Here is a 12,337-nt window from a genome sequence, read left to right as displayed (position 1 = left end):
TATTTTTTAAATCAATTGTGAAGTATAAATGAGTTTAAACTTTGCCAGAATGTGTCATTTTCAATGTAAAAATTCAAAATATTTTGGGGCAACTCCCGCCTTAAATGCATACCAATTTCCTCGACATATGGATTTCTCCCTTCAGACTTTCATGGACTTATATTTTTTTTCAGTTTCAGTGAAGAAATGAGTGTGCCAACAGCTTAAATTACAAATCCCTGTGTAACCACTTGTTTTTATATGGCATAAGTTTACAAGCAGGGCTTTTTTGCATTAGTTTTTTTGGGCTGACAGTTGTGACTAGTTTTCTGGGTTAGTGTGTATGTCCGGAACATTTCACTTTTGGAACAAATAGAGTAGAGTTGAATTTTACTGTTTTTTTTTCCTCAACAGCTATGATAAATAGCTGAAGCATAGTCTTCACTTATGATATAATCACTTCAGAAAACTATCCATGTGTCCATGTAGAGGGTTCTGCTGTTACATATTAGTAATTTACAGCATGATAAAGTGCTGGTGGTCCATATGTCACAAACATTGCTTTCAAGAAATTTGTGCTTGGACTTTACATATGTGCTATTCTACTGACATACCTACTCTAGCTGTTTAATTCTGCATCTTTGTTCCCTTGCACAATCAGCAGAAAAGCCTGTGAACTGTATCATTTCTGGCTACAGGTAGTAGAAAATCCTACACTAACATATGTGATGATTGATCGTCTTACAATTGCCAATTGACATATTGCAGAAAGTTGTACATTTTGTTAGCTACAGTTCACCTTTAACTTGTTTACACCGTTGCCGTACTGTGGCATTTGAAATGTAAATGCTACAGGTCAAAACTAATGCTGTAACAGTTGCCCACTAACTTTGAAACTTTGAAAATCCTCAACAGTAAAAATTTGAAACTGTTATCCTTAATTTAGTGATGCTGCACAGTTCATTCATATCAATTATGTGTAGATTATTTTAAAATAATCCAAGATGTTAAAAGTATTTGGTAGTGCTTCAAACTGATTTTGCTATTGCACTTCATCAGCTTTGTGCATTTCAAATTGTTAAAGATAAAATTGGAGGAAGAGCTTTGCTACTTTAATACTTTCCACTGCATAGAAAGCTGGGTAGATTTAATTAGTCTGGGAAGGTGAATCCTATTCTATATTGGACATTTTGTATTGCATGGACAGAATCACATGCTTTTTTAAATTAACATCCAGAAGAGCAGTAACCTTGAATATCAAAATGGAGCTAACCAGTGCTTTACTGGGTACATTAACTACTGGAATATAACCCTCATCCTAGCTCAGTGACTGACTGTCCCAAATGTATTCTAACTCAAACCAAGACAACACAGTTTATTTAAGATCTAAAACAAAACTTGAAATCAGAAAAATCTATTTAGCCCATGTATTTGATTCCTTTCTATCCGCCACATTGTTTGCACAGCTATAGTTGCCACAAGATTATCTGCTGGGATGAATAACCAGGTTAAAATTCCCTGAAAAACTCCCAAGCAAAACTCCAGTGTAGTAAGCTATCATTATATCTATTCTACCCTTAACAAAATACATTCCACAGATAACATTTCTACTCTCAAAAGGACTGGAAATGTATTTATGTTGATAATTTAACCTCCTTGTTATAGTATTTTCAAGATAGCAGCCATTATTGCAAGGGGTGGCTTTGTATTAAAGCATTCCAGGCATTGTAGGTAGATTTAAATTAAACTATCTACCTGTGATATAAAGGATACACTTTAAGGAATACAGATTTTTTATATTTGGAAAGAAGTCCTCTAATTCACTGGTAACCAAATTAAAGTTATCATATTTTGTTACGTTTGTAGAGTACAGGTGCAGCGTCAAGGATCCAGAACCCTTGGGACCGAGGCCGTTCCGGATTCTGGGCATTTCTGGACTTTCGATCTTTCTGACATCACAAATCCAGAAATACCCGAGCCCAGGTTTGGCTACTTACGGATTTTGGAACATCAAAAAAGAGGGAGGGGGTCCCCGCCGAGGAGCTGTTCAGGCTGGCCGGCCCCGTTGATGAGGTTGTTGGGCAGGGCCCCGCCGAGAAGATGTTTGGGCGGGGCCCCGAGGGGGGAGGTGTTTGGGCGGGGCCCCGCCGAGGGAGGAGGTGTTTGGGCAGAGCCCCGCCGAGGGAGGAGGTGTTTGGGCGGGACCCCGCCGAGGGGGAGGTGTTTGGGTGGGGTCCCGCCGAGGGGGAGGTGTTTGGGCGGGCCTCGCCGAAAAGGAGGTGTTCGTGTGGGCCGGCGAGGAAGCCCCGAGGTAAGGTCAGTTGGGGAAAGGCCCGAGGTCGGGCAGTGGCGGGACCTTGAGATCGGCAAGGTCAGCGGTCCAGATTCCGGAACATTTTAATGGATTCCAGATGACCCTGCCACTGATTTTTCCGGATTCCGGAACTCCGTATTTTCGACGCTGCACCTGTACTGCATTTTGCGGTTCCTTACTGAATATCCTGTGACTCTTGATATAAAAATTAGTTGTGCAAGGCTAGTTGAACAATATCTCAGCCAAGAATTTTCTTAATGGTTTTGGCATGAGGTGCCTGTGTGTTGTACAGCTACCTCCATCCATGCACAACTCAATGTGTAGTTCTTGAAGTTCAGCCTCTAGATGGTAAAATCTCCATTTAAAAAAATAAAGATGATTTCAAAGTGAAAAAAGCCAGACACAGTATAAACCAAATCCCTTTGGTGCTCAAGTATAGAAGAATATAAGAAATAAGAGCAGGAGTAGGCCATATGGCCCCTCAAGCCTGCTCCGCCATTTAATACGATCGTGGCTGATCCGATCATGGACTCTGGTCCACTTCCCTGCCCACTCCCCATAACCCCTTATTCCCTTATCAGTTAAGAAACTGTCTATGCCCTAAATTTATTTAATGACCCAGCTTCCACAGCTCTTTGAGGCAACGAATTCCACAGATTTACAATCCTCTGAGAGAAGAAATTCACTTTCATCTCAGTTTTAAATGGGCAGCCCCTTATTCTAAGATTGTGCCCCCTTGTTCTAGTCTTCGCTATCAGTGGAAACATCCTCTCTGCATCCACCTTGTCAAGCCCTCTCATAATCTTATACGTTTCAATAAAATCACCTCTCATTCTTCTGAATTCCAATGAGTAGAGCCCCAACCTACTCAACCTTTCTTCATAAGTCAACCCCCTCATCTCCGGAATCAACCTAGTGAACCTTCTCTGAACTGCCTCCAAAACAAGTATACCTTTTTTGAAATATGGAAACCAAACGCAGTATTCCAGGTATGAGCTCACTAATACCCTGTATAACTGTAGCAAGACTTCCCTGCTTTTATACTCCATCCCCTTTGCAATAAAGGCCAAGATTCCATTGGCCTTCCTGATCGCTTGCTGTACCTGCATACTATCTTTTTGTGTTTCATGCACCAGGTCCCGCTGTACTTGCAGCACTTTTGCAATTTTTCTCCATTTAAATAATAACTTGCTCTTCGATTTTTTTTTTCTGCCAAAGTGCATAACCTCACACTTTCCAACATTATACTCCATCTGCCAAATGTTTGCCCACTCACTTAGCCTGTCTATGTCCTTTTGCAGATTTTTTGAGTCCTCCTCACACATTGCTTTTCCTTCCACCTTTGTATCATCAGCAAATTTGGCTACGTTACACTCGGTCCCTTCATCTAAGTCGTTAATATAGATTGTAAATAGTTGGAATCCCAGCACTGATCCCTGCGGCACCCCACTAGTTACTGATTGCCAACCCGCGAATGAACCATTAATCCCGACTCTGTTTTCTGTTCGCCAATCCTCTGCCCATGCAAATATATTACCCCCAACCCCTTGAACTTTTGTATCTTTACCTACTTTGAATTTGATCATCATAATCCTTGAGTTTCACCTTGGTTATCGTTGAGTCAAATTGCTGAGTAGGGCAGTAGAAAAGGGTGGATTTTATCTTTTTTGCTTGACATTCTTAAGGTGAAGTTAGGAAATTAAATTTTTGGTGCACATGTGAAATGTTGTATTTAAGTTTTATTGTACATTGTGAAGAGGAGGCAGATCCAAGGTTGGTTGCATGTTCATGGAATTGTGGTCGTATTTTCTTGTTGGTGACAGTCTCACAGTGCAAATGGGATGGTTCTACAGTTAGAGGAAATAACTTCAGACCCTTTTGCTACATTCCAAATGCTATTCTGAGCACAGTTGGGTTATTAGGGTGGGACTGGGGCATGGAGAAATGGTTTAAACTCTGGTATTAAATTAATACTCTTTATTCGGGAAGAGTCAAGTTCAAACAGCACTGAGAAGCTTTGATGATCTCGGAGATAATTCAATGTAACGGCAACCTTTCCATGCCAGTTGGGACAGTGCCATTGATGGGATTTGTGAAGGTGAATTGTTAAAAATTATAGTGTAGTTATTGGGGGTGGGGGGGGGGGTCTGGAATCCTTGAAGTCCAGCATCTATCCTCTAGACCACAGTCAATTAAATCACATTAATTTTAAAAATGGATGTACTAAATATAATCATATACATTCAAACCAATGATTTGCTCACTCAGAATTAAATATTTACACATTTCATTTAACTTCCACTTTAATGTTCTGGAAATTCTGAATGTCATGTGATATAAAAATGCAGTGGTCCCTTTGTGAGCTTAGTTCAGCAAGGTTTCTGTGATACTGAGCAATGTACTGATCACACCTGACTCCATTCGCTGTTTTTTTTCATTTTTTGTAGATTAAGTGCTACTGCATAAACATCTTAATATGTAAAACTGGTTAATTTTAATTGGATCATAATGATATCAATATAAAAACATAGAAGGTAGGTGCAGGAATAGGCCATTTCGGCCCTTCGAACCTGCACCACCATTCAATAAGATCATGGCTGATCATGCAACTTCAGTACCCCACTCCTGCTTTCTCTCTATACCTCTTGATCCCTTTAGCTGTAGGGGTCACATCTAACTCCCTTTTGAATATATCTAACGAACTGGCCTCAACAACTTTCTGTGGTAGAGAATTCCACAGGTTCACAATTCTCTGAGTGAAGAAGTTTCTCCTCATCTCGGTCCTAAATGGCTTAACCCTTATCCTTAGACTGTGACCCCTGGTTCTGGACTTCCCCAACATCGGGAACATTCTTCCTTCATCTATCCTGTCCAATCCTGTCAGAATTTTATATGTTTCTATGAGATCCCCTCTCATTCTTCTAAATTCCAGTGTATATAAGCCTAGTCGATCCAGTCTTTCTTCATATGTCAGTCCTGCCATCCCGGGAATCAGTCTGGTGAATCTTCATTGCACTCCCTCAATAGCAGGAATGTCCTTCCTCAGATTACGAGACCAAAACTGCACACAATACTCAAGGTGTGGTCTCATCAAGGCCCTGTACATCTGCAATAAGACCTCCTTGCTCCGATACTCAAATGCCTACCTTCAATGACTGATGTACCATGACAGCCAGGTCTCATTGCACCTCCCCTTTTACTAATCTGTCACCATTCTGATAAACTGCCTTCCTGTTTTTGCCACAAAGTGGATAACCTCACACTTATCCACATTATACTGCATCTGCCATGCATTTGCCCATTTACCTAACCTGTTCAAGTTCCCCTGCAGCCTCCTAGTATCCTCCTCGCAGTTCGCACTGCCACCCAGTTGAGTGTCATTTGCAAACTTGGAGATATTACACTCAATTCCTTTATCTAAATCATTAATATATATTGTAAATAGCTGGGATCCCAGCACGGAACCCTGCGGCACCCCACTAGTCACTGCCTGCCATTCTGAAAAGGACCCGTTTATTCCCACTCTTTGCTTCCTGTCTGCCAACCAGTTCTCTATCCACATCAATACATTACCCCCAATACCATGTGCCTTAATTTTGCACACTAATCTCCTGTGTGGGACCTTGTCAAAAGCCTTTTGAAAGTCCAAATAAACCACATCCACTGGTTCTCCCTTATCCACTCTACTAGTTACATCCTCAAAATATTCCACAAGATTCGTCAAGCATGATTTCCCTTTCATAAATCCATGCTGACTTGGACCGATCCTGTCGCTGCTTTCCAAATGCGCTGCTATTACATCTTTAATAATTGATTCCAGCATTTTCCCCATTACCGATGTCAGGCTAACCGGTCTATAATTCCCTGTTTTCTCTCTCCCTCCTTTTTTTAAAAGTTGGGTTACATTAGCTACCCTCCAATCCATAGGAACTGAACCAGAGTCCATGGAATGTTGGAAAATGACCATCAATGCATCTACTATTTCTAGGGCCATTTGCTTAAGTACTCTGGGATGCAGACTATCAGGCCCTGGGGATTTATTGGTCTTCAGTCCCTTCAATTACCCCAACACCATTTCCTGACTGACAAAGATTTCCTTTCGTTCTCCTTTCTCGCTAGACTCTCGGTTCACAGTATTTTTGGGAGGTTATTCGTGTCTTCTTTAGTGAAGACAGAACCAAAGTATTTGTTCAATTGGTCTGCCATTTCCTTGTTCCCCATTATGATTTCCCCTGATTCTGATTGTAAGAGACCTACATTAGTCTTCACTAATCTTTTTCTCTTCACGTATCTATAGAAGCATTTGCAGTCAGTTTTTATGTTCCCTGCAAGCTTACTCTTATACTCTATTTTCCCCCTCCTAATTAAACCCTTTGTCCTCCTCTGCTGAATTCTAAATTTCTTGCAGTCCTCAAGTTTGCTGCTTTTTCTGGCCAATTTATATGCCTCTTCCTTGAATTTAACACTTTCCCTAATTTCCCTTGTTGGCCACGGTTGAGCCACCTTCCCTTTTTTTATTCTTAGCTACACAGGGATGTACAATTGTTGTAGTTCATCCATGTGATATTTAAATGTCTGCCATTGCCCATCCACCGTCAACCCTTTAAGTATCATTCTCCAGTCTATCCTAATCAATTCACGTCTCATACCATCGAAGTTTCCTTTCTTTAAGTTCAGGACCCTAGTCTCTGAATTAACTGTCACTCTCCATCTTAATGAAGGATTCTACCATATTATGCTCACACTTCCCCACAACCAGATTGCTAATTAATCCTCTCTCGTTACACAAGACCCAGTCTAGGATGGCCTGCTCTCTAGTCAAATGTGGAATGTTACTAGTTCAGTGATGTATCATATTTAAAATGGAGATACAACAGCTGGATTTTCTTGTTGCATTCTTGGTATATTTTATTTACTAAGCTCAATGAAAGGTACATTTTCAGTTAATTGATATGCATTAAGTCATTAAATAATATGGATTTGTCCTTTCTGAATCAGGTGGGGCCTCTGGAGATGAAAGTGATGCCCTTAGCATAAATGCTGAAGCATATGATAGTGACATAGAACAAAACTGCAATGAACAAGAAGACAATACAGACTTGATAGTTCACAAAAGTACGACAACTCGTGTTGGTGTTGAAGATGAGATTCAAAAGGACATTGAAAAGAGTGTAAATGAGATTCTAGGTTTGTCGGGCTCTACCACAGGGAGAGATCAATCTGCTGGTTCTCCCAATCCTAATGGGGATGGTCTTCAGCCTTCAGCACAGCAACTGGAACTGCTAGAACTAGAAATGCGGGCCAGGGCAATCAAGGCTTTAATGAGAGCTGGTGACACCAAAACACAGTCTTAAGAGTTACAGCTATGTTTGTACAGCAGTTAAGTGGTGTGAATTATTGTAAACTTAACACTACAGGCCAAGTAGAATACTAGAGAACACTCCTGTTTCCACTCTCGCCCTTTTTCTCCCTCCCCCAAATTGCAAATTTACTTTGTGCTTCCTCTATGGCAGGAAATCTTTTTGACGTTATTTTGTTTCACATTTCTGAGCTCCATTAGCAATTCAGTAGTAAAATATGGAACTCAAATTTACTGTTGGAAATATTTTGCAAAAATGCTATGCTGTAATAATGGGTGCAGATATTTTGAACTTGTGCAAAGAATGCTCACGAACATAGTGCCTAATAATTAATTGTACTCTGGATGGCCTGGCAGTGAAACGATAAGTGACTTTTCCTCATTCAGTCAAATGTTTATGTCCTAGTGCTGGTGTAGACTTGTTATTGTTGTCAACTTTTAACCAATGGGAAAGAAATGCCCATCTTGCCCTCAGCAGTCGTCCCAGTTAACTGGAGTCAGCACTTTGGAGGAATTTTCACAATAACTGAGGTAAAGTAATAGAAGGAGAGAGAAGTGCTGTGATTTAAAGAGTAAAGCACATTTTAAAAACATGTGTTTTAATGCCTTGTAATGTTGAGCACTATTCTAAAATTGCAATGATTTTGAATGTCATTATTTGTACATCTCTGAACTGCGATTATAGTAAGAGGCTGCCAAACACTTGATTTTTTTTTTAATGGATCTTCTAGTGGCAGTCCTATTTGAAGTCGATAAAGTAGTTCTAAATTGCACATATCTCAAAATGTTGAAATAGGGTTATTGGTGAAGAAATCAGGCACATCTATGGAGCAAGGAGCTCTCATAAATGCTGCATATTTTGTTATTGTAGATTTGTGTTGCAGGGAAATATATTTGTCCAGCAGAAATTTTGTTTTTTTTAAGTTTAGTTAAAAAAACTTATTGATTAATAAATTGAAAATGTTAAGATCACATTTGGTTCATTTACCTGTGTTTAAGTTAACTTCAAAATGTGAAGTCATTGCATGCTGATTCGTGGTTGCTGTTATTCAATAGAGTTAAAGATGAATGTTCTTGAGTATATTGGAGCATGAGAAAACAATTTATTGAATGAGGATCTGAATACTTCCATTATGTCTTTAAAAAAAGAAGATATATTTTAATTTGATTTGAGAAAAAAATGCTATGGTTGCTTTTGTTGAAAGCTCCATTTTCAAGATGAGCTCTTGAAAATGAAATGGCACCAATTTAGCTATGATCTGAAAACATACTATTTGTATGTAATAAAAAAAGATTGCATTATTTTACAATCCTATTTTGCAAACAACTAGTTGTTTGTATTATGTATTTTAAGAAGCTTATTGTTTCCTGGATTGATAAAATTGATTTTTTTAACAGACTCCCCATAGCTTTTAATTTTTGGGAAACTTACAAGCTGCTTCCTACTTTACAAGCTACTTCTGCTGAAACGTGCTCCTTTAAGGAAAATGGAACAGAATTTTCTCAGGTGAAAGTAGCCACAGGCGTCTGACTAGATTCAACAGAGCAATCATTCCATGTGCTGTTAAGATTGAGAACATTCCCCTGGAAAGCAGAATGGCATTTTCAAGCGTTTACTGTTATATTAATTGTGGGTCTTTGACATAATCTCAATTGTCTAGATTCAAATGCAATTAAACCACAATGTGGTATGAATATTTTTCAATAGCTTGCATGTGTCTCCTTAATATTGTTGCTTTGAATTGTACATGCTTGCTTTACCGAACCACCTAGTAATTGTTAATGAGTTGGCATTTATACTACAAGTGGATGTTGACTGAAGTACTATCTTGAAAGTGTATTTGTCCTCATGATTTTTTAAATAAGATCAACAATCAGCATAAGTTTTTATTAGCCTGCAAAGATCATGTTGAAGCAAAGGCATTGAGAGCCACTTGTGAGAGATGGGAGTTTATGGAAGACTTTGGCAAGACACGAGCTACTGAATTATAAATTGGATGCTGGAGACTTCAAATCAAAATTGGGTTGAATATTTTTATATCTCAGCCCATATTTGAACTTTTTTTTTTCCTTTCCATATTTTTGCTGTAACCTACTTTTAACTCTACCCACCTAATCATTGTGCCTCTACTCTGTTTCTGGTAATTCTCTACATGGTGTCTGGTAGGAGATACCCTGGTGATCATTATCTCATCATAAATGTTGATCAAAACCTAAAGAAGTATGAAAAAAACACAGGCAGAAAGCAATTCTTAGTTTGTGAACATCATCAATTAGAAATATTGATGTCCCAAAGTACTTCACAGTCAACAAATTACTTTTCTGAAGTGTAGTCACCATTGTCATGCAGGGAAACTTTCTGATTTTACTGGCTTGAGTTCTGCTCAGCCCCAGAATCAAAAATTTTCTCTGAGCTGGGATTTTTATTGTAATTTTTATGGACAAATTCTGTGTGTGATTTGTTTCCATCCTGGGAGTTGTAATTTTCACCCTATTCCTGTGGAATTATAATAGCATAGTAAACCAGAACAAACCAGGCAGAACATTTAATGGTGAGGTTAGCAGTGGGGAAGGGGAGAGAAGCCAAATTAAAATCTTTCTCAACACTTTATACAGATGTTCACAGTGGGACAAGAAGGGAATGTTTGAGGTGCTTTGATGCTTAGTTTGGACATTTTGGCTGCAGTCAGCCAAGTTCAGAGCATGATGAATGATCAATTCATTTAAAGCCATTGGTGTGGTTAAAGGCTACCTGGTGCAGTGCGAAACCAATGGCCACTTTACAAAAAGCTATGAATTTAACATGAGAAGTAATGAGAGAAAATGTGTAATCATGTCAATAGTGGGGAGGGGAAAAGAATGGACAAATTAATTGCATCTGAATTAAATATCCTTGCATCAGAAGTAAATATTAAATCCAATAAAGCAGATAGGGTAAAATAAATAGAATAGTGTAATTAAATTAAACACAGATTTTGGGAAGAGAAGAATAAAGTTACTTGCATCTTAAGCAGGTTTTATGAAGTGGTAGAAAGTTGGTATACCCTTTTTTGATTTGGATGGTGCAATCATGGGTTAGACACTGGTCTTGCATCGGAGATCAGAGTTTGAATACAACACAAGCTAATGGGATGAACATTTCATAAGAACATAAGAAATAGGAACAGGAGTAGGCCATACGGCCCCTCGAGCCTGTTCCGCCATTCAATAAGATCCTGGCTGATCTGACCATGGACTCGGCTCCACTTCCCCACCCACTCCCCATAACCTTTTATCCCCTTATCGTTTAAGAAAATGTCTATTTCTGTCTTAAATTTATTCAAATGTCCCAGCTTCCACAGCTCTGGCAACGAATTCCATAGATTTACAACCCTCAGAAGAAATTTCTCCTCCTCTCCATTTTAAATGGGCGTCCCCTTATTCTAAGATCGTGCCCTTTAGTTCTAGTTTCCCCCATCAATGGAAACATCCACTCTGCCTTGTCAAGTTGTCGAGCCCCCTCATAATCTTATACATTTCGATAAGATCACCTCTCATTCTTCTGAATTCCAATGAGTAGAGGCCCAACCTACTCAATCTTTCCTCATAAGTCAACCCCCTCATCGCCGGAATCAACCTCGTGAACCTTCTATGAATTGCCTCCAAACCAAGGTATATCCTTTCGTAAATATGGAAACCAAAATTGCACGCAGTATTCCAGGTGTGGCCTCACCAATACCTTATATAGTTGCTTTTATACTCCATCCTCTTCGCATTAAAGGCCAAGATACCATTGGCCTTCCTGATCACTTGCTGTACCTGCATACTATCCTTTTGTGTTTCATGCACAAGTACTCCCAGGTCCCGCTGTACTACGGCACTTTGCAATCTTTCTCCATTTAAATAATAACTTGCTCTTTGATTTTTTTCTGCCAAAGTGCATGACCTCACACTTTCCAACATTATACTCCATCTGCCAAATTTTTGTCCACTCAGCCTGTCTCTGCCCTTTTGCAGATTTTTTGTGCCCTCCTCACACATTGCTTTTCCTCCCATCTTTGTATCGTCAGCAAACTTGGCTACATTACACTCAGTTCCTTCTTCCAATTAATATAGATTGTAAATAGTTGGGTTCCCAGCACTGATCCCTGCGGCACCCCACTAGTTACTGGTTGCCAACTAGAGAATTAACCATTTATCCCGACACTCTGTTCTCTGTTAGCCAATCCTCTATCCATGCTAATATATTACCCCCAACCCCGTGAACTTTTATCTTGTGCAGTAATCTTTTATGTGGCACTTTGTCAAATGCCTTTTGGAAGTCCAAATACACCACATCCACTGGTTCCCCTTTATCCACCCTGTTCATTACATCCTCAAAGAACTCCAGCAAATTTGTCAAACATGACTTCCCTTTCATAAATCCATGCTGACTCTGCCTGACTGAATTATGTTTTTCCAAATGTCCTGCTACTGCTTCTTTAATAATAAAAGACACGAGACCCACCCTAAGGAAATGCTTTATGCGGAGCTCCTGCACGGCAAACGAGCCAAAGGTAGGCAGCGGGAACATGACAAGGACACCCTCAAAGCCCCCCTGGTAAAGTGCGACATCACCACTGACACCTGGGAATCCCTGGCTGAAGAGCATCCTAGGTGGAGAAAGTGCATCCGGGAGGGTGTTGAGCTCTTCGAATGTCAATGCC

General features: G+C 39.7%; 1 protein-coding gene across 4 annotated transcripts in view; it reads left to right on the top strand.

Moving 5' to 3' along the window:
• LOC139264538 (caspase activity and apoptosis inhibitor 1) overlaps window positions 1-9,357 on the top strand; it is a 49,865-nt gene extending 40,508 nt beyond the window's left edge. For all 4 annotated transcript variants that reach the window (XM_070881185.1, XM_070881166.1, XM_070881174.1 and 1 more), the window contains one exon: window positions 7,292-9,357. In XM_070881185.1, coding sequence (XP_070737286.1) covers window positions 7,292-7,647 — 356 coding nt within the window. In that variant the 3' untranslated portion in view covers window positions 7,648-9,357. The remainder of the gene's footprint in view (window positions 1-7,291) is intronic.
• Window positions 9,358-12,337: the final 2,980 nt, after the last annotated feature.

This window comes from Pristiophorus japonicus, chromosome 1 (assembly GCF_044704955.1).
Source record: "Pristiophorus japonicus isolate sPriJap1 chromosome 1, sPriJap1.hap1, whole genome shotgun sequence".
In the NCBI taxonomy this organism is placed as follows: Eukaryota; Metazoa; Chordata; class Chondrichthyes; family Pristiophoridae; genus Pristiophorus; species Pristiophorus japonicus.
This window is presented reverse-complemented; position numbering and strand designations above follow the sequence as displayed.